Source organism: Babylonia areolata, chromosome 12, assembly GCF_041734735.1.
Source record: "Babylonia areolata isolate BAREFJ2019XMU chromosome 12, ASM4173473v1, whole genome shotgun sequence".
NCBI classification, from domain to species: Eukaryota; Metazoa; Mollusca; class Gastropoda; order Neogastropoda; family Buccinidae; genus Babylonia; species Babylonia areolata.
In genome coordinates, this window is record NC_134887.1 from 29,540,370 (window position 1) to 29,554,391 (window position 14,022).

A 14,022-nucleotide genomic window follows, 5' to 3' on the forward strand; every position below is an offset into this window, starting at 1 on the left:
GTATGTGATATTTTTTACATTTGTATCTTCATAATATTCGTAAAAGCTGTTGTTTGACTTTTACAGCTATGGTCCCCATGTTGTTTACTTGTCTATGTTGTGATAATGCACCTGACCAAATTTCTCCAGTTGGAGATAATAAAGTTATTCTTATCTTATCTTATCTTATCATTATTATTACTATTATCATTAAATTAAAAAACATACGGACAGAGGTTTTCCCAGCAGAGACATGGCTGCACAGGTTTTTTAAATCATTATTATCATTACTATTACATCATTAGCATTATTACCATTATCATAATTATCATCCTCACTATGATCAGTAATAGCATTATCATCATTATTATTATTATCACCATCATCATTATCATCATATAAATACTATATACTATTACTGTGATTATCATCATCATTATTATCAAGATAATCATTATTATCATCATTACTACAATTACAATTATTATTATTATTATCATTATTGTTATTATTATCATGATCATTATCATCATCATCATTATTACTAGTAATAGTAGTATAATCATTATTATCATCATCATATAAGTACCATGTACTATTATTGTAATCATTATTATCATCACCATCATTTTTATCATCATCATCATCATCATCACTATTATTATTACTATCACTATTATCATCATCATCATCATCACTATTATTATTACTATTACTATTATCATCATCATCATCATCATCATCACTATTATTATTACTATCACTATCATCATCATCACTATTATTATTACTATCACTATCATCATCATCATCATCACTATTATTATTACTATCACTATCATCATCATCATCATCATCACTATTATTATTACTATCACTATCATCATCATCATCATCACTATTATTATTACTATCACTATTATCATCATCATCATCATCACTATTATTATTACTATTACTATTATCATCATCATCATCATCATCATCATCACTATTATTATTACTATCACTATCATCATCATCATCATCATCAAAGGACGTACGGAGAGGGGGTTCCCCAGCAGGATGAGGTTGCGCAGTTTGGGGAGGGTGGACACCTTGCGCACGATGTCCAGCAGGTCGGTCAGGTTGTTGTTGCTCAGGTCCAGGGACAGCAGGGCCGGCCTGTCTCACACACACACACACACACACACACACACACACACACACACACCACACACACACACACACACACACACACACACACCACGCTTGTTGGACACAACAGCCAAGTGGGTAAAGCACTGGACTCTCTTCTTCTCCTTCTTCGTTCATGGGCTGCAGCTCCCACGTTCACTCATATGTACACGAGTGGGGCTTTTAGATTTACGTGTATGACTGTTTTTACCCCGCTGTGTAGGCAGCCATACTCCCTTTTCAAGTGGTGTGCATGCTGGGTATGTGTTCTTGTTTCCATTACCCACCACACGCTGACGTGGATTACGGTATCATGTGCGTATTTTGATCTTCTGCTTGAAAGGGGTTCAGGCACTAGTAAGGTCTGCACATTAACTCTCTCCATACGAACGGCGAAAGAGGCGACGTTAACAGTGTTTCACCCCAATTACCACCATCAAAATATTGCAAGCGGAAGGCTCTTATACTGAAGACGTGAATGTTGACAAAGAATACCACAATTCTGACGACGGAAGCTAAGGTTGGGTCATTCAGACACCCACTGGACATCCGAGGGGTCTGTGTCGAGGAGAAGAGAGGGCTGGCCGTACTGAGTGAGTTAATGCTGACCTGGGAGATCAGGAAAAATCTCCACCCTTTAACCCACCAGGCGCCGTTAACAAGATTCCAACCTGGGACCTTCAGATTGAAAGTCTAACACTTTAACCACTCGGCTGATGTGCTGGTCGTTGGACTTTCAACCTGACTCCCTTTTCTTAAAAGAATTTTTTCGCTTTGTTGTTTGTTTAAAGCAGTGTGGTGTGACATAACGGATCAGTACACATGCTTTGATGCCCGCTTGAAATGGAAACTGAAACTGAAAAACCCACCAGGAATCCCTGCTCCTTTTTTCTTTTTTTTTTCTGTATGTGTGTGTGTGTGTGTGTGTGTGCACGTGCATACGTGTGTGCTTGCATCTGTGTGTATGTGTGTGTGTGTGCCTCTGTGTGTGCACGCATGCGCATGTACGCGTGTGCGTACATATGTGTGTGTGCTTGTGTGCGTCCATGTGTGCGTGTGCACACGTGCATGTGTGTGTGTGTTTATACAAAGCAGCTGTGTCGTAACGCACATGGATGATCAATCAATCCGCACGCTTTGACGCCTCCTTGAAAGTGAAAGTGAAAGTGAAACTGAAAACAAGAAAACTAGAAGACTTAAAGGAGGAAAACCGACCAGTAGTCCCCAGTGATGTAGTCGTGGACGAAGGAGACGCGGTTGTAGCCCAGACCCAGGTGCAACAGGAGAGGTGGCCGCACGCACAGCGCCGAGATGTCGCTGATCTCGTTGGCACACAGCTCCAGCACCTGTCACAGGTAGTCAAGAGGTTTTCATTTAGTGAATTTTTGTCATCAGCATTGAATCACCTGTCACAGGTAAATAGGTTTTCGTTACTTGCATGATTTTATCATCGCCGGCATTGTAACACCTGTCACAGGTAAGCAGGTGTTTGTCAGTTAATTTCATCATCACCAGAATTGTTACATCTGTCGCAGGTACACAGGTGTTCGTCAGTTAATTTCATCATCACCAGAATTGTTACATCTGTCGCAGGTAAACAGGTGTTCGTCAGTTAATTTCATCATCACCAGAATTGTTACATCTGTCACAGGTACACAGGTGTTCGTCAGTTAATTTCATCATCACCAGAATTGTTACATCTGTCGCAGGTACACAGGTTTTTGTCAGTTAATTTCATCATCACCAGAATTGTAACATCTGTCGTAGGTACACAGGTTTTTGTCAGTTTATTTCATCATCACCAGAATTGTTACATCTGTCGCAGGTACACAGGTGTTTGTCAGTTAATTTCATCATCACCAGAATTGTAACACCTGTCACAGGTAAGCAGGTGTTCGTCAGTTAATTTCATCATCACCAGAATTGTAACACCTGTCACAGGTAAGCAGGTGTTCGTCAGTTAATTTCATCATCACCAGAATTGTAACATCTGTCGCAGGTAAACAGGTGTTCGTCAGTTAATTTCATCATCACCAGAATTGTTACATCTGTCGCAGGTACACAGGTTTTTGTCAGTTAATTTCATCATCACCAGAATTGTAACATCTGTCACAGGTAAACAGGTGTTCGTCAGTTAATTTCATCATCACCAGAATTGTTACATCTGTCGCAGGTAAACAGGTGTTCGTCAGTTAATTTCATTATCACCAGAATTGTACATCTGTCGCAGGTACACAGGTTTTTGTCAGTAAATTCTATCATCACCAGCATTTGTAACACCTGTCACAGGCAAACAGATTTTTGTTGCTTTATTTTATCATCACCAACATTGTAACACCTGTCACAGGTAAACAGGTTTTCTTCAGTGAATTTTGTCATCATTACCAGTATTGTAATACCTTTTACAGGTAAACTGATTTTCGTCAGTTGATTTTGTCATCATCAGCATTGTGAGACCTGTGACAGGTAAACTGATTTTCATCAGTAAAATTCGTCATCATCAGCATTGTGAGACCTGTGACAGGTAAACTGATTTTCATCAGTAAAATTCGTCATCATCAGCATTGTGAGACCCGTGACAGGTAAACTGATTTTCATCAGTAAAATTCGTCATCATCAGCACTGTTAACACCTGTCTACCTGGGTAGAGACAACTGACAGCTGCCCTCACACACTCAGCCTCCCACACCCCACTTCCCCCCACCCCTCCCCCTGTCCCCTACTCAGCCTCCCCCCCCCTTCCCCTTCCACCCCCCCTGTCCCCTACTCAGCCTCCCACACCCCTTCCCTCCCCCTGTCCCCTACTCAGCCTCCCACCCCCCTTCCCTCCCCCTGTCCCCTACTCAGCCTCCCACCCCCCTTCCCCCCACCCCTCCCCCTGTCCCCTACTCAGCCTCCCTACTCCCCCTTCCCCTCACCCCTCCCCCTGTCCCCTACTCAGTCTCCCACCCCCCTTTCCCCCCACCCCTCCCCCTGTCCCCTACTCAGCCTCCCACCCCCCTTCCCCCCACCCCTCCCCCTGTCCCCTACTCAGCCTCCCACCCCCCTTCCCCTTCCCCCCACCCCTCCCCCTGTCCCCTACTCAGCCTCCCTACTCCCCACTTCCCCCCACCCCTCCCCCTGTCCCCTACTCAGCCTCCCACACCCCTTCCCCCCACCCCTCCCCCTGTCCCCTACTCAGCCTCCCACTCCCCACTTCCCCTTCCCTCACCCCTCCCCCTGTCCCCTCAATCTCCCCTCAAGTCATCACAGACACTGAGTCACCTGTAGCGAGGCAGGTAAATGTTTGGAGTTGACGCTGTGGATAAAATTGGCGGTCAGGGTCAGCTCTGTCAGATTCTGGAGCTGTAACAGTCTCTCGTCTACTTCCGTCACCTGAAAAATTAGAGAGAGAGAGAGAGAGAGAGAGAGAGAAACACACAACAAAATAGGGTTATTGTGCAGCAGAGCGATATTCATTGATATGTATTGTTTGGCATTGTATCAGTATTTTGTTAAATGCACACACGCACGCACACACGCACACACGCACACACACAAATACACACACACAAATACACACACACACAAATACATACACACACACACATACACACACACACCCTTGACATCCAAGAAAGCACATTTGTACAGATGTGTTTTGAGACCTCATTATCAGAAGTACGTCTGTGTCAAAATACGCTCTTTTGTGCAGGAAATGTTTCCACACAAGTATTTCTTCCTTGTTAGAACATTCACACACATCAGCTGAGTATAGGAAAGAGACACAGAGAGACAAAGAGACAGAGACTAGACACAGAGAGAGAGAGACAGAGAAAGCGACAGATACGCTGAAAGTAAGAACAAAGACAAGAAACATCTCCTTCTCCCTCAACAATCACATTCACAAATCAGCCCCTTCCTATCTCTGTGGCTGCCTTCACCTCTACACTCCATCTCGCTCACTACGATCAGCCTCGGATCCACTCCACTTACGCATACCCAGGTTCAAACTCTCGACTGTTGGCCGCCGTTCTTTCTCTGTTTCTGGACCTTGCAATTGGAATGAACTTCCTCTTTCGCTTCGGCAAGTCTCCACACTCAGCTCTTTCAAGTCTGGCCTTAAAACCCACCTCTTCCCAAAATAGCCTCCCTTCCCTGCCTCTTCCTTGTCTTTAGTTTCTCCAGTTTTAGAGTTATGCGTGCGTGAGAATGACTGGTGCGAAAGCACTTAGATTTGTCTGTGCACAAGATTCAGCGCTATATAAGTACCATTATTATTATTATTATTATTATAACAACCCACCCCTTTGTCCACAATCTTCAGCGTGCGGAAGTGGTTGAGCACAAACTGGTTGTCGATGAGCCAGGGGGATTTGACTGCGATCTCCCTCAGCTCCTTGGCTTCGTCGCTCCAGCTGTAGTCCAGGTGCCAGGGAGACAGCTTGGAGTTCACCAGTTCCTGCAGTGCTTCTGTCCGTTCAGTCTGCGGGCCTGGCTCTGTGTTGAGATAGAAATCAATGCAATGTGGTGCGATATGATATGATTTGATATGATATGATATGATACATACAATGCAATACAAGACCATGCAATACAATATGATACATACCATACAATTCAATATGTTACGATATGATACAATACGATATCATACATACAATCCAATACACTACAATATAATGTCATGTATTGCAATACAATACAATGCAATACAGTACAATACAATGCATTGCCATGTATTGCAATACAATGCAATACAATGCAATACAATACAATACAATGCAATACAATGCAATACAATACAGTGCAATACAATACAATGCAATGCAATACAACACAATACAGCAAATCACAACACAACACAACAAAATACAACACAAGACAATACAACATAAAATACAACACAACACAACACAACACAACACAATACATTACAATACAATATCACTTTATCAGTCCGTCACAGAAGAAATTCTTGGTCCGCTCATTCACATACACTGAAAATCACACGTAAATGCAAGCGTACGAACGTGAAACAGGCATGAAAAACAAATGTTTTCAATGGATATGCACAGCATAAAAACCATTCATTTTCAAACAGATATATGCAACATATTCACATGATTCCCCTCCCTCCCTGGCCCTCTTAACAACACCCACCACACCCATGAAGTGATGGCCTAGACGTAACGCGTCCACCTAGGAAACGAGAGAATCTGATCGCACTGGTTCTAATCACGGATCAGCCGCCGATATTTTCTCCCCGTCCACTGGACCTTGAGTGGTGGTCTGGACGCTACTACATTCGGATGAAAAGATAAACCGAGGCCCCATGTGCAGCATGCACTTAGCGCATGTAAAAGAACCCATGGCAACGAAAGGGTTGTTCCTGGCAAAATTCTGTAGAAAAATCCACTTCGATAGGAAAAACAAAGAAAAAAAACTGCACGCAGGAAAAAATACCCCCCCCCCCCCCCCCCCCCCGCCCCCCGAAAAAAAAGGGTGGCGCTGTAGTGTAGCGATGCGCTCTCCCTGGGGAGAGCAGCCTGAATTTCACACAAAGAAATCTGTTGTGATAAAAAGAAATATAAATACAAATACAAATGTGCTCCAATCCCCTCCCACTCACTCTCCTCCCCACCTCCCCATCGCTCAACTTGAACAGAGATACACAAAAATCCATCACCTGGTTTGAGAACACCTCTCTTGCCCATGCTGAGAAGTAACACAAGGTATGCAACCTTCATGGACATCCCACACTGAAATATTGTGTGGATGACAGTCCAGCCTTTCAGAAAAAAAATGTATACACCCCCAGTCTGCACCCAACCCAAACAAAAGCACTGGTGATACTTGATAAAGCCCAGAGAAGCAAGGTAAATATCAGTGACAGGAATCAGCCACAGACTGATGACTGGGAGGACGTAGGTTCAAGCCCCATCTCTGATGGCGCATTTTCAGCCCGTGGCAAAGTCCCACCCAGAGCTGAGTGTGCTGTGGGCTCAAATATGACGATTGGGACCAGGCAGTCATGAGTAACCCACTTCATGGATGCGCCTTCTTTGGGAATATTGCCAGAGTTACCAGTATTTTCTCCCCCCTCCACTTGACTGTGAGTGATGGTCTGGATGCTAGTCATTTTGATGGAATGATAAACCGAGGTTCCGTGTGTGGCATGCATTTAACACATGTAAAAGAACCCATGGCAAAAAAAAAAAAAAGGGTTGTCCCTGGCAAAATTCTGTACAAAAAATTCACTTTGACAGAAAACAAATAAAATTGCTGGCAGAATTTTTTTTTTTTTTTAATGGGTGGTGCTCTCAGTGTAGTGACACTTCCCCGGGGGAGAGCAGCCCAAATTTCTCACAGAGAAATCTGTTGTGACAAAAAGAGTAAAACAATACAATATAAAATTTCCTGACCAGCACTGCAGGTGTCTGTATCTCTCAGGCCTGGATGATGCCAGGATTTATCATGAGAGTGCAGCATTGTCACGCAGTCCCAAATCTAGAAGGACCCGCTTAGCAGAAGCAGCATCACTCCAATTATCATTCATTCATCATCAAAATATACAGAAAAAGAAACAGCCCCTATTCTGGGGTGCAAGAAAAAGACACAGCTGAAGGAGAGAATAAAGAAAAAACAACAACCAACAAAGAAATGGAAACAATGGAACACAATGACAACCATAAACAAAAATAGACAACAACAACAAAAACAACAACAACAAACCCTGTTCCACACAGTTTTTACCTTTTGAAACATTTAAGTCAAGTGGGGGTTTAGGGATTCTTCCAGATATCGATCTCAGGTAAATCTTTTTGGGTTTCTGCAGCTTGGCATCTGGCTCTCTCTGAGGAACAGAAAAAGAACAGATTATCCATGCACCAATATTACCTCCATTATGTCAGTCTCTATAGCCAGCACAACACACATACATATATATATAGAGTGGATATCTATATATCAAGATATATCAATATCTATCTATATATATTTATATCTAGATCCAGATAGATTGATAGATGGCTCTAGGCTCAGCTTATATCAGAGATTGACACAAGCTTACAGTTGGGCTAAAAGCAAAGCGACAGCTATATGGTCAATGATATCTCTACTGCAATGGGATTTCTTTTATAGCTTAGTCTTTTGTGAAGGACTGTGACTCTTGAACTTGGAGGCAAAAATCGCACTGTTCTCAGTGCTGCAGTCTTGGGGGCTAGCTAACGTTTGGAGGCCATCCTGATGCCAGCTGTCCTAAAGTCCTCTTGGCCAAGAGAGTGGGGATGAAACTTGGGCAAGGCACTCTCCACTACTGTCAAATTCTAGCCCAGATAGTCAGGACAGCAGTTGTCTCAATAATCATTCACATTTGGCATATTTCAGACTATTAATGCAGCCAGCTGTGAAAGGCTTTGCTGTAGGTTCAGTGCATGGTAGATTGTATTGTTGTTTTTTGTTATTTATGGTGATGGTGGTGGTAGTGAGTGACTGTGTAGAAATGTGTGTGTGTGTGTGTGTGTGTGTGTGTGTGTGTGTGTGTGTGTGTGTGTGTGTGTGTGTGTGCATGTTGACAGTTTGCTATACACATGACAGCTTGAATGTAAATGTATTGGAGAACTAAAAAGGAAGATGAGAGGAGAATAGGGGGGATGGGTGTAGAAGTGAGGGGGGGGGGGAGTGGGTGACAGAGAAACTGACAGTGACAGAGCTAGAAAGTCTGACATAGACACACATACACATATACTGACTAATCACACATCACAGCCTCTCTGATTCTTGCTCAGAAACAACGAACCGTAATCTTACTGGCTATAAAAAGCACACACGAGGCAAATTACACGATGAAAGTGGTGCAGTTAAAAGGCGGTAAACAAAACGACAATTACCCAGTCTCCCAACCCGCATGGGAATTCCTTGATACACAAAGTTTTCAGCTGTCTTTCAAAAGCACCAAAGGCGGCCATCGGCTGCTCGCTGACCGTCGCCATAACTGTTCGCCACCTGTGATAATATTGGGCCCAGAAACCGAAATATCAACGAAGCTTCATTGCGCCTTTGGAGACTCAACAACACTTTTCGTCCGCCATTCCTGGCTTCCTAAACAACCACTTCCGCTGTCAAGGAAAATACCTGTTATCAACGAATTAATTAAAAAAAACCCAAACATTTGTGAATTTTAAAATTCTAGACGCTGGATTGAATTGACAAAATTTATAGATATATTTGACGGCAACAAATTGTTATCAAAGTGCGTGTATTAATGTACCTGGCTTCTTGATCATCATATCGATGTCAACTTTTGAGGGAACCAATATGGCTGCCACTTGAAATCAAAAGGAAAAGTGGGTATAAAGTGTGTGTGTGTGTGTGTGTGTGAGAGAGAGAGAGAGAGAGAGATACAGAGTCTGGTAATGTGCTGCGTGCCAGTCTGTATCTTACCAGTCAATTACATTCTAGTGCTCACTGACAATAAAGTTGTAATATTGGTTGCTCCTGCTTTTGTAAATACTTCACCAGTTTCTTTTTCAATTACTTATTTATTTATCTGTTACTGTTCTGCTTTCATTTTTGAATAGTAATGATACTACCACTAAAACTAATCACAGTGATAATAATAACAATAACATTGCATTAAATTATAGCTTTGTCCAAAAATCTCAAAGTAATTAAAATCACTTTCTAAAAATCTCCAAGTGTTTGGCAATATTTGGAATGATATGCATTCACAGATCTAAAGAAGAAGAAGAAGAAGAAAAAAAATCCAACTGAAACACACAGACACACAGTGAGGGAAAAGACAGATATGGATTATTTACTTTGTGGTGTTTACTTGTGTTTTGAAGGGCTTGGGTTGTTTTTATTTTTTTTATTATCTATGTTTCTGTGTCATTACCTCCATATCACCAACTCCTATTGGATAATCAACAGCATGTTTTCTATGTTCTGTAAACTAACCTTATCATCACCCACCCCTTTTTGCATAATTTTCACCCAAACGTTGGTGATGGCCATTTACTAGGTATTCTACCCTTCATGAAAGCCCAATGCCTTAGTTTCACCAAATAGTATAGTGGTTGGGCATTCACTCCATGTGTGAGAAACCTCTCATTCATCTCACGATTATCAGTTGGGCGATCCAATGCCGAGAGAGTTTAGATAAGAGGAGTTTGTCTTATATCATACTCCCAATTTGGTGTCATATACTGTACCATGTCAAACTGATGCATTCAAGTTTGACATGGTGCAGTATATGACACCAAAATGAGGAGTTTGTATTATTCTCCAAGTTTGGTTAAATATACTTACCATGTCAGCCTCGAACGCATAAGTTTGACATGGTACAGTATACAACACCAAATCTACTGTGTAAGATTGGTTTTGCTGCACACTGCTATCTGGTATTGACTCGCGTAACTGAAAGTCTAAAAACAGACATAACATCCTCTGTAAACAGTTTAAAACAAAATGCTAGCAACAGAGTCTGAAACAAAACTCTGTGTCATGGAGTGACTTCATGATTGCTCTTGGGCCGTTTTTTTTTTCAATGACACTCTAACGTCTCATGCTATATCTCAAGATGTAAATCTGCACTGTTTTGTGGAGCAATATGATCCAAGATGAGGGGTTTGACGTTCAGTTTAGATACTGAGCATTCACAAAGCAGTTTGCAGTGCTTTCTTCCATATTCATTTCCGAGAGAGAGAGTGTGTGTGTATGTGTGTGATGTTTGTTTTCTTCCAATGCCTCATGTTAGATTTGACCCCCATGTTGCTCATCCAAATTCCTATGTATCTACACAGCCATACACCCACTTTTTCACTCACATTTGTTTCAACGTTGGAGTCACACCACACATATTTTGCATTTTCATTTTGTTTATTCCCTTTTTTACGAAATGCAATATTATACATTAACTGAAAAAAGAAACGGAAAAAAAGAGAAAAAAAAAAGAGACCAAAACTTCCAAGTGACATTCCTGTAATGCTTCCGAAGGTTTGAGAACCCAAGTCATCACACACACACACACAGCAACAGCACTTGCCTTTGACCCATCCTGCTTCATTCTGTTTCTTTCTCCAATGACAGCGAGAATCATACAGCACAATCTTGTTCAAGTAACAAATCTTTTGTCTCCACCACACATTCAGACCAACAAAATCTTTCTCTTGACATTTCACAGACGGACGAAAAAAATCTTGTAACTTCACGCAATCCTTTGTCTTCACACTTTCTGACTGACAAATATTTCACTTTAAATTTACAGACCAGCCAACAAAATCCTTGCCTTCAGTCAATTCCTCTTCACATCTCTTTCAGACTGACAATCTTTTGTCTTCATATTTTCAGACAATTCTTTTGTCTCCACACTTCACAGAGTGCATGCTGGCATTTTCAAACAGCAATGAACATTAAAAAAAAAAAAAGGTTTCTGAAAATAATAAGAATATTAATAACAACAATTCATAAACAATAAAAGTAATTCTAATAGTAATGTCTTCAAAAAGAAAAAAGAAAAAAAAGTCATCTCCCACCTATGGGTTTGTGGCATTCTTGAACATTACTGACCATCCAAGTGTGGACAAAACACCCACAGCATTACAAACGGGGTTTCCCCACATTCAAGCCATGAGCACACACACACACACACACACACACACACACACACAAACTGTATTCAAATCCCGCTGTCTTCACATTCAACACCACAGCTCTCACTGCCTGACAACACCCACACCATGAGCAAATTTCTTCCATCCTGCATTGCTTGCAGACTCTCTAACAAGGCAGAGACCTTCCTCCCCCTCCCCACACATCCCCACTCCCTCAATCCCACACCCCCCTTGTGTGTTCATTGACAGACAGCGCTCAAAGCAGGAACACGCGCAAGCCATCAGTTCAAGTGTAAAGCATACAATGAGCAGATAAAACTTTATCATTATTATCATCATCATTGTTGTTTACAGCCCACAGGGCCATATCAGATACAACCACAAATCAATGGCTCAAACTCGAACAACAAACAAACTCATCCATTATTTCGCCTATAAGGAGACACTCGAGACTGTCGACAGACACAAATGGGGGGGCACCTCTGCTTTCTTAATAACAGAACTGATGCTACGCCTCAAGTCGCCCACACAGAAACACTGGTTAAACATGGAACAAACACAAAAGTAAAAAAAAATAACAACAAAGTTTTCTTCCATGAGCTGAGTGGCGTGAGTGATCTCATTGGCGCTAATTCTGCTTCAGCATTAAGAATTTTCCTCCCAAGTCCATGCTAATTCACCAAAGACTTTTGGGGGAGGGGGGTGGGGGGGTAGAATCTTAACACTAAGCAAACAAAGCGCTGCTAGCATCGCTATTGCCACTACCAGGATGCACCAAGCCTTCTTTCCTGCAGGCTGCTGAGCTGCATTACACACTTCCAGGTGAGGAAATGACACAGTTTACACACGCTGATTAATTAACACTGCACAGGTAATGACGATAAAACTGCTGCCTGCCGTCAAGCCAACCTTCAAGAGGACAAAAACCACACCACTGCATCCAGCCCAACCACTCTGACCACCTTGAGGCGTTGAGTTCAGTATGCTAATGAATGTGTTACTGTAGTGGTTTACAGCGAACTCCCCTCACAACCCACCTCCACCCCACCACCAAAGATTGTGCAGAGCTTTAGAACAAGTCTCTTTACCAACAAATTAACTGACATGGCAAGGTAAGAGTGTGTGTGGAAGTCTCAAAACATAAAAAAATAACTGATGTGGTTAAAACAGGAGTTTGTGTGGAACAACAGAAACAAGTGTCTATTCCTACAAATCAACTGATGTGGCAAGATAGGTGTTTGTGAGGAACTATAGAGTTAATCCCTTATACCTGATGTGGTAAGGTAACGAAGTTTGTGTGGATTTGCACTTGTCTCTAAACCCAAGAACATGTTGACAGATGAGTGTGGATGCAGGAACTGTTGAATATCTGGATGGATGAGAATATCATTATATATATATTTTTTTTTAAATAATTTTTTTAACAACAAAGGGGTGGGTAACAATGAGTGAAGATGCTACAAAATAGTGAAAAAGATTTATCAGTCAATCAGCGACACAAAACAATGCAACGATTGGCCAATAACAGGCCAGGCATGACAGCCATGAACGAGACAAGGGCGTTCAAATCTTTACTGGGTTCCCTTAAGTCTGAGAGTGAACAAAATTCCGTACACCTTTTCCGTACTTTTCCCACAAACCTTGCATTAAATTTTCCAAGGCCACAAAACAAAATCACACATACATTCAAACATACAAGTGGCGCACAAACACACAACAGAATTACCGCACAAAGTGAAAGGTTGTGAGAGAAAGAGCGCGGAGGGGGTGGAGCGTAGGGTGCTCAAACACTATTGTTGAAAAAGTAAGGGATCTTTGTATTTATTTAATCATCATTTCAAAAGCTTTTTTTTTTTCTTTTCTTTTCTTTTGTGCGAGTGCGTGTGAAAACAAACTATCCTTCAACACTCTAGGTGTGGTGAAATGTATCATGAAAATTCCAAGACTTTTCTTCCAGGCCTAACAAGGTAACATATTGTTTTCCATGACTTTTCTGTCCCTGGAAATGGTCTTTTTCTAGACATGCAAGACTCCATGGGAACTCTGTCAAGAACAAGGACACTGTGCCGCTGATGACTCTCGACATCTCCATGTGTTACATGATGCGAACCTCAACCAGAAGAGTCAATCCTGCAAAAAAGAGGGGACCAGATTTATCATCTGTTATTTGTGCATCAGCCTTTGGGCTGTGCTCTCATCTCTAGACTCACTGACGTCTTCATCATTCGTGGTGCACTTCCATCACCCTGCCCGACCCGTATGTGAAGCGCTA

General features: G+C 41.9%; 1 protein-coding gene across 3 annotated transcripts in view; it reads right to left on the bottom strand.

Moving 5' to 3' along the window:
• The window catches only part of LOC143288139 (leucine-rich repeat-containing protein 43-like), a 55,695-nt gene extending 46,466 nt beyond the window's left edge, over positions 1-9,229 (bottom strand). For all 3 annotated transcript variants that reach the window (XM_076596433.1, XM_076596432.1, XM_076596431.1), the window contains exons 1-6: positions 9,027-9,229; positions 7,891-7,990; positions 5,441-5,634; positions 4,420-4,530; positions 2,371-2,501; positions 1,023-1,143 (exon numbers count right to left, since the gene is read on the bottom strand). In XM_076596433.1, the coding sequence (XP_076452548.1) occupies positions 1,023-1,143; positions 2,371-2,501; positions 4,420-4,530; positions 5,441-5,634; positions 7,891-7,990; positions 9,027-9,128 (759 nt within the window). In that variant the 5' untranslated portion in view covers positions 9,129-9,229. The remainder of the gene's footprint in view (positions 1-1,022; positions 1,144-2,370; positions 2,502-4,419; positions 4,531-5,440; positions 5,635-7,890; positions 7,991-9,026) is intronic.
• Between the last annotated feature and the right edge of the window lie 4,793 nt (positions 9,230-14,022).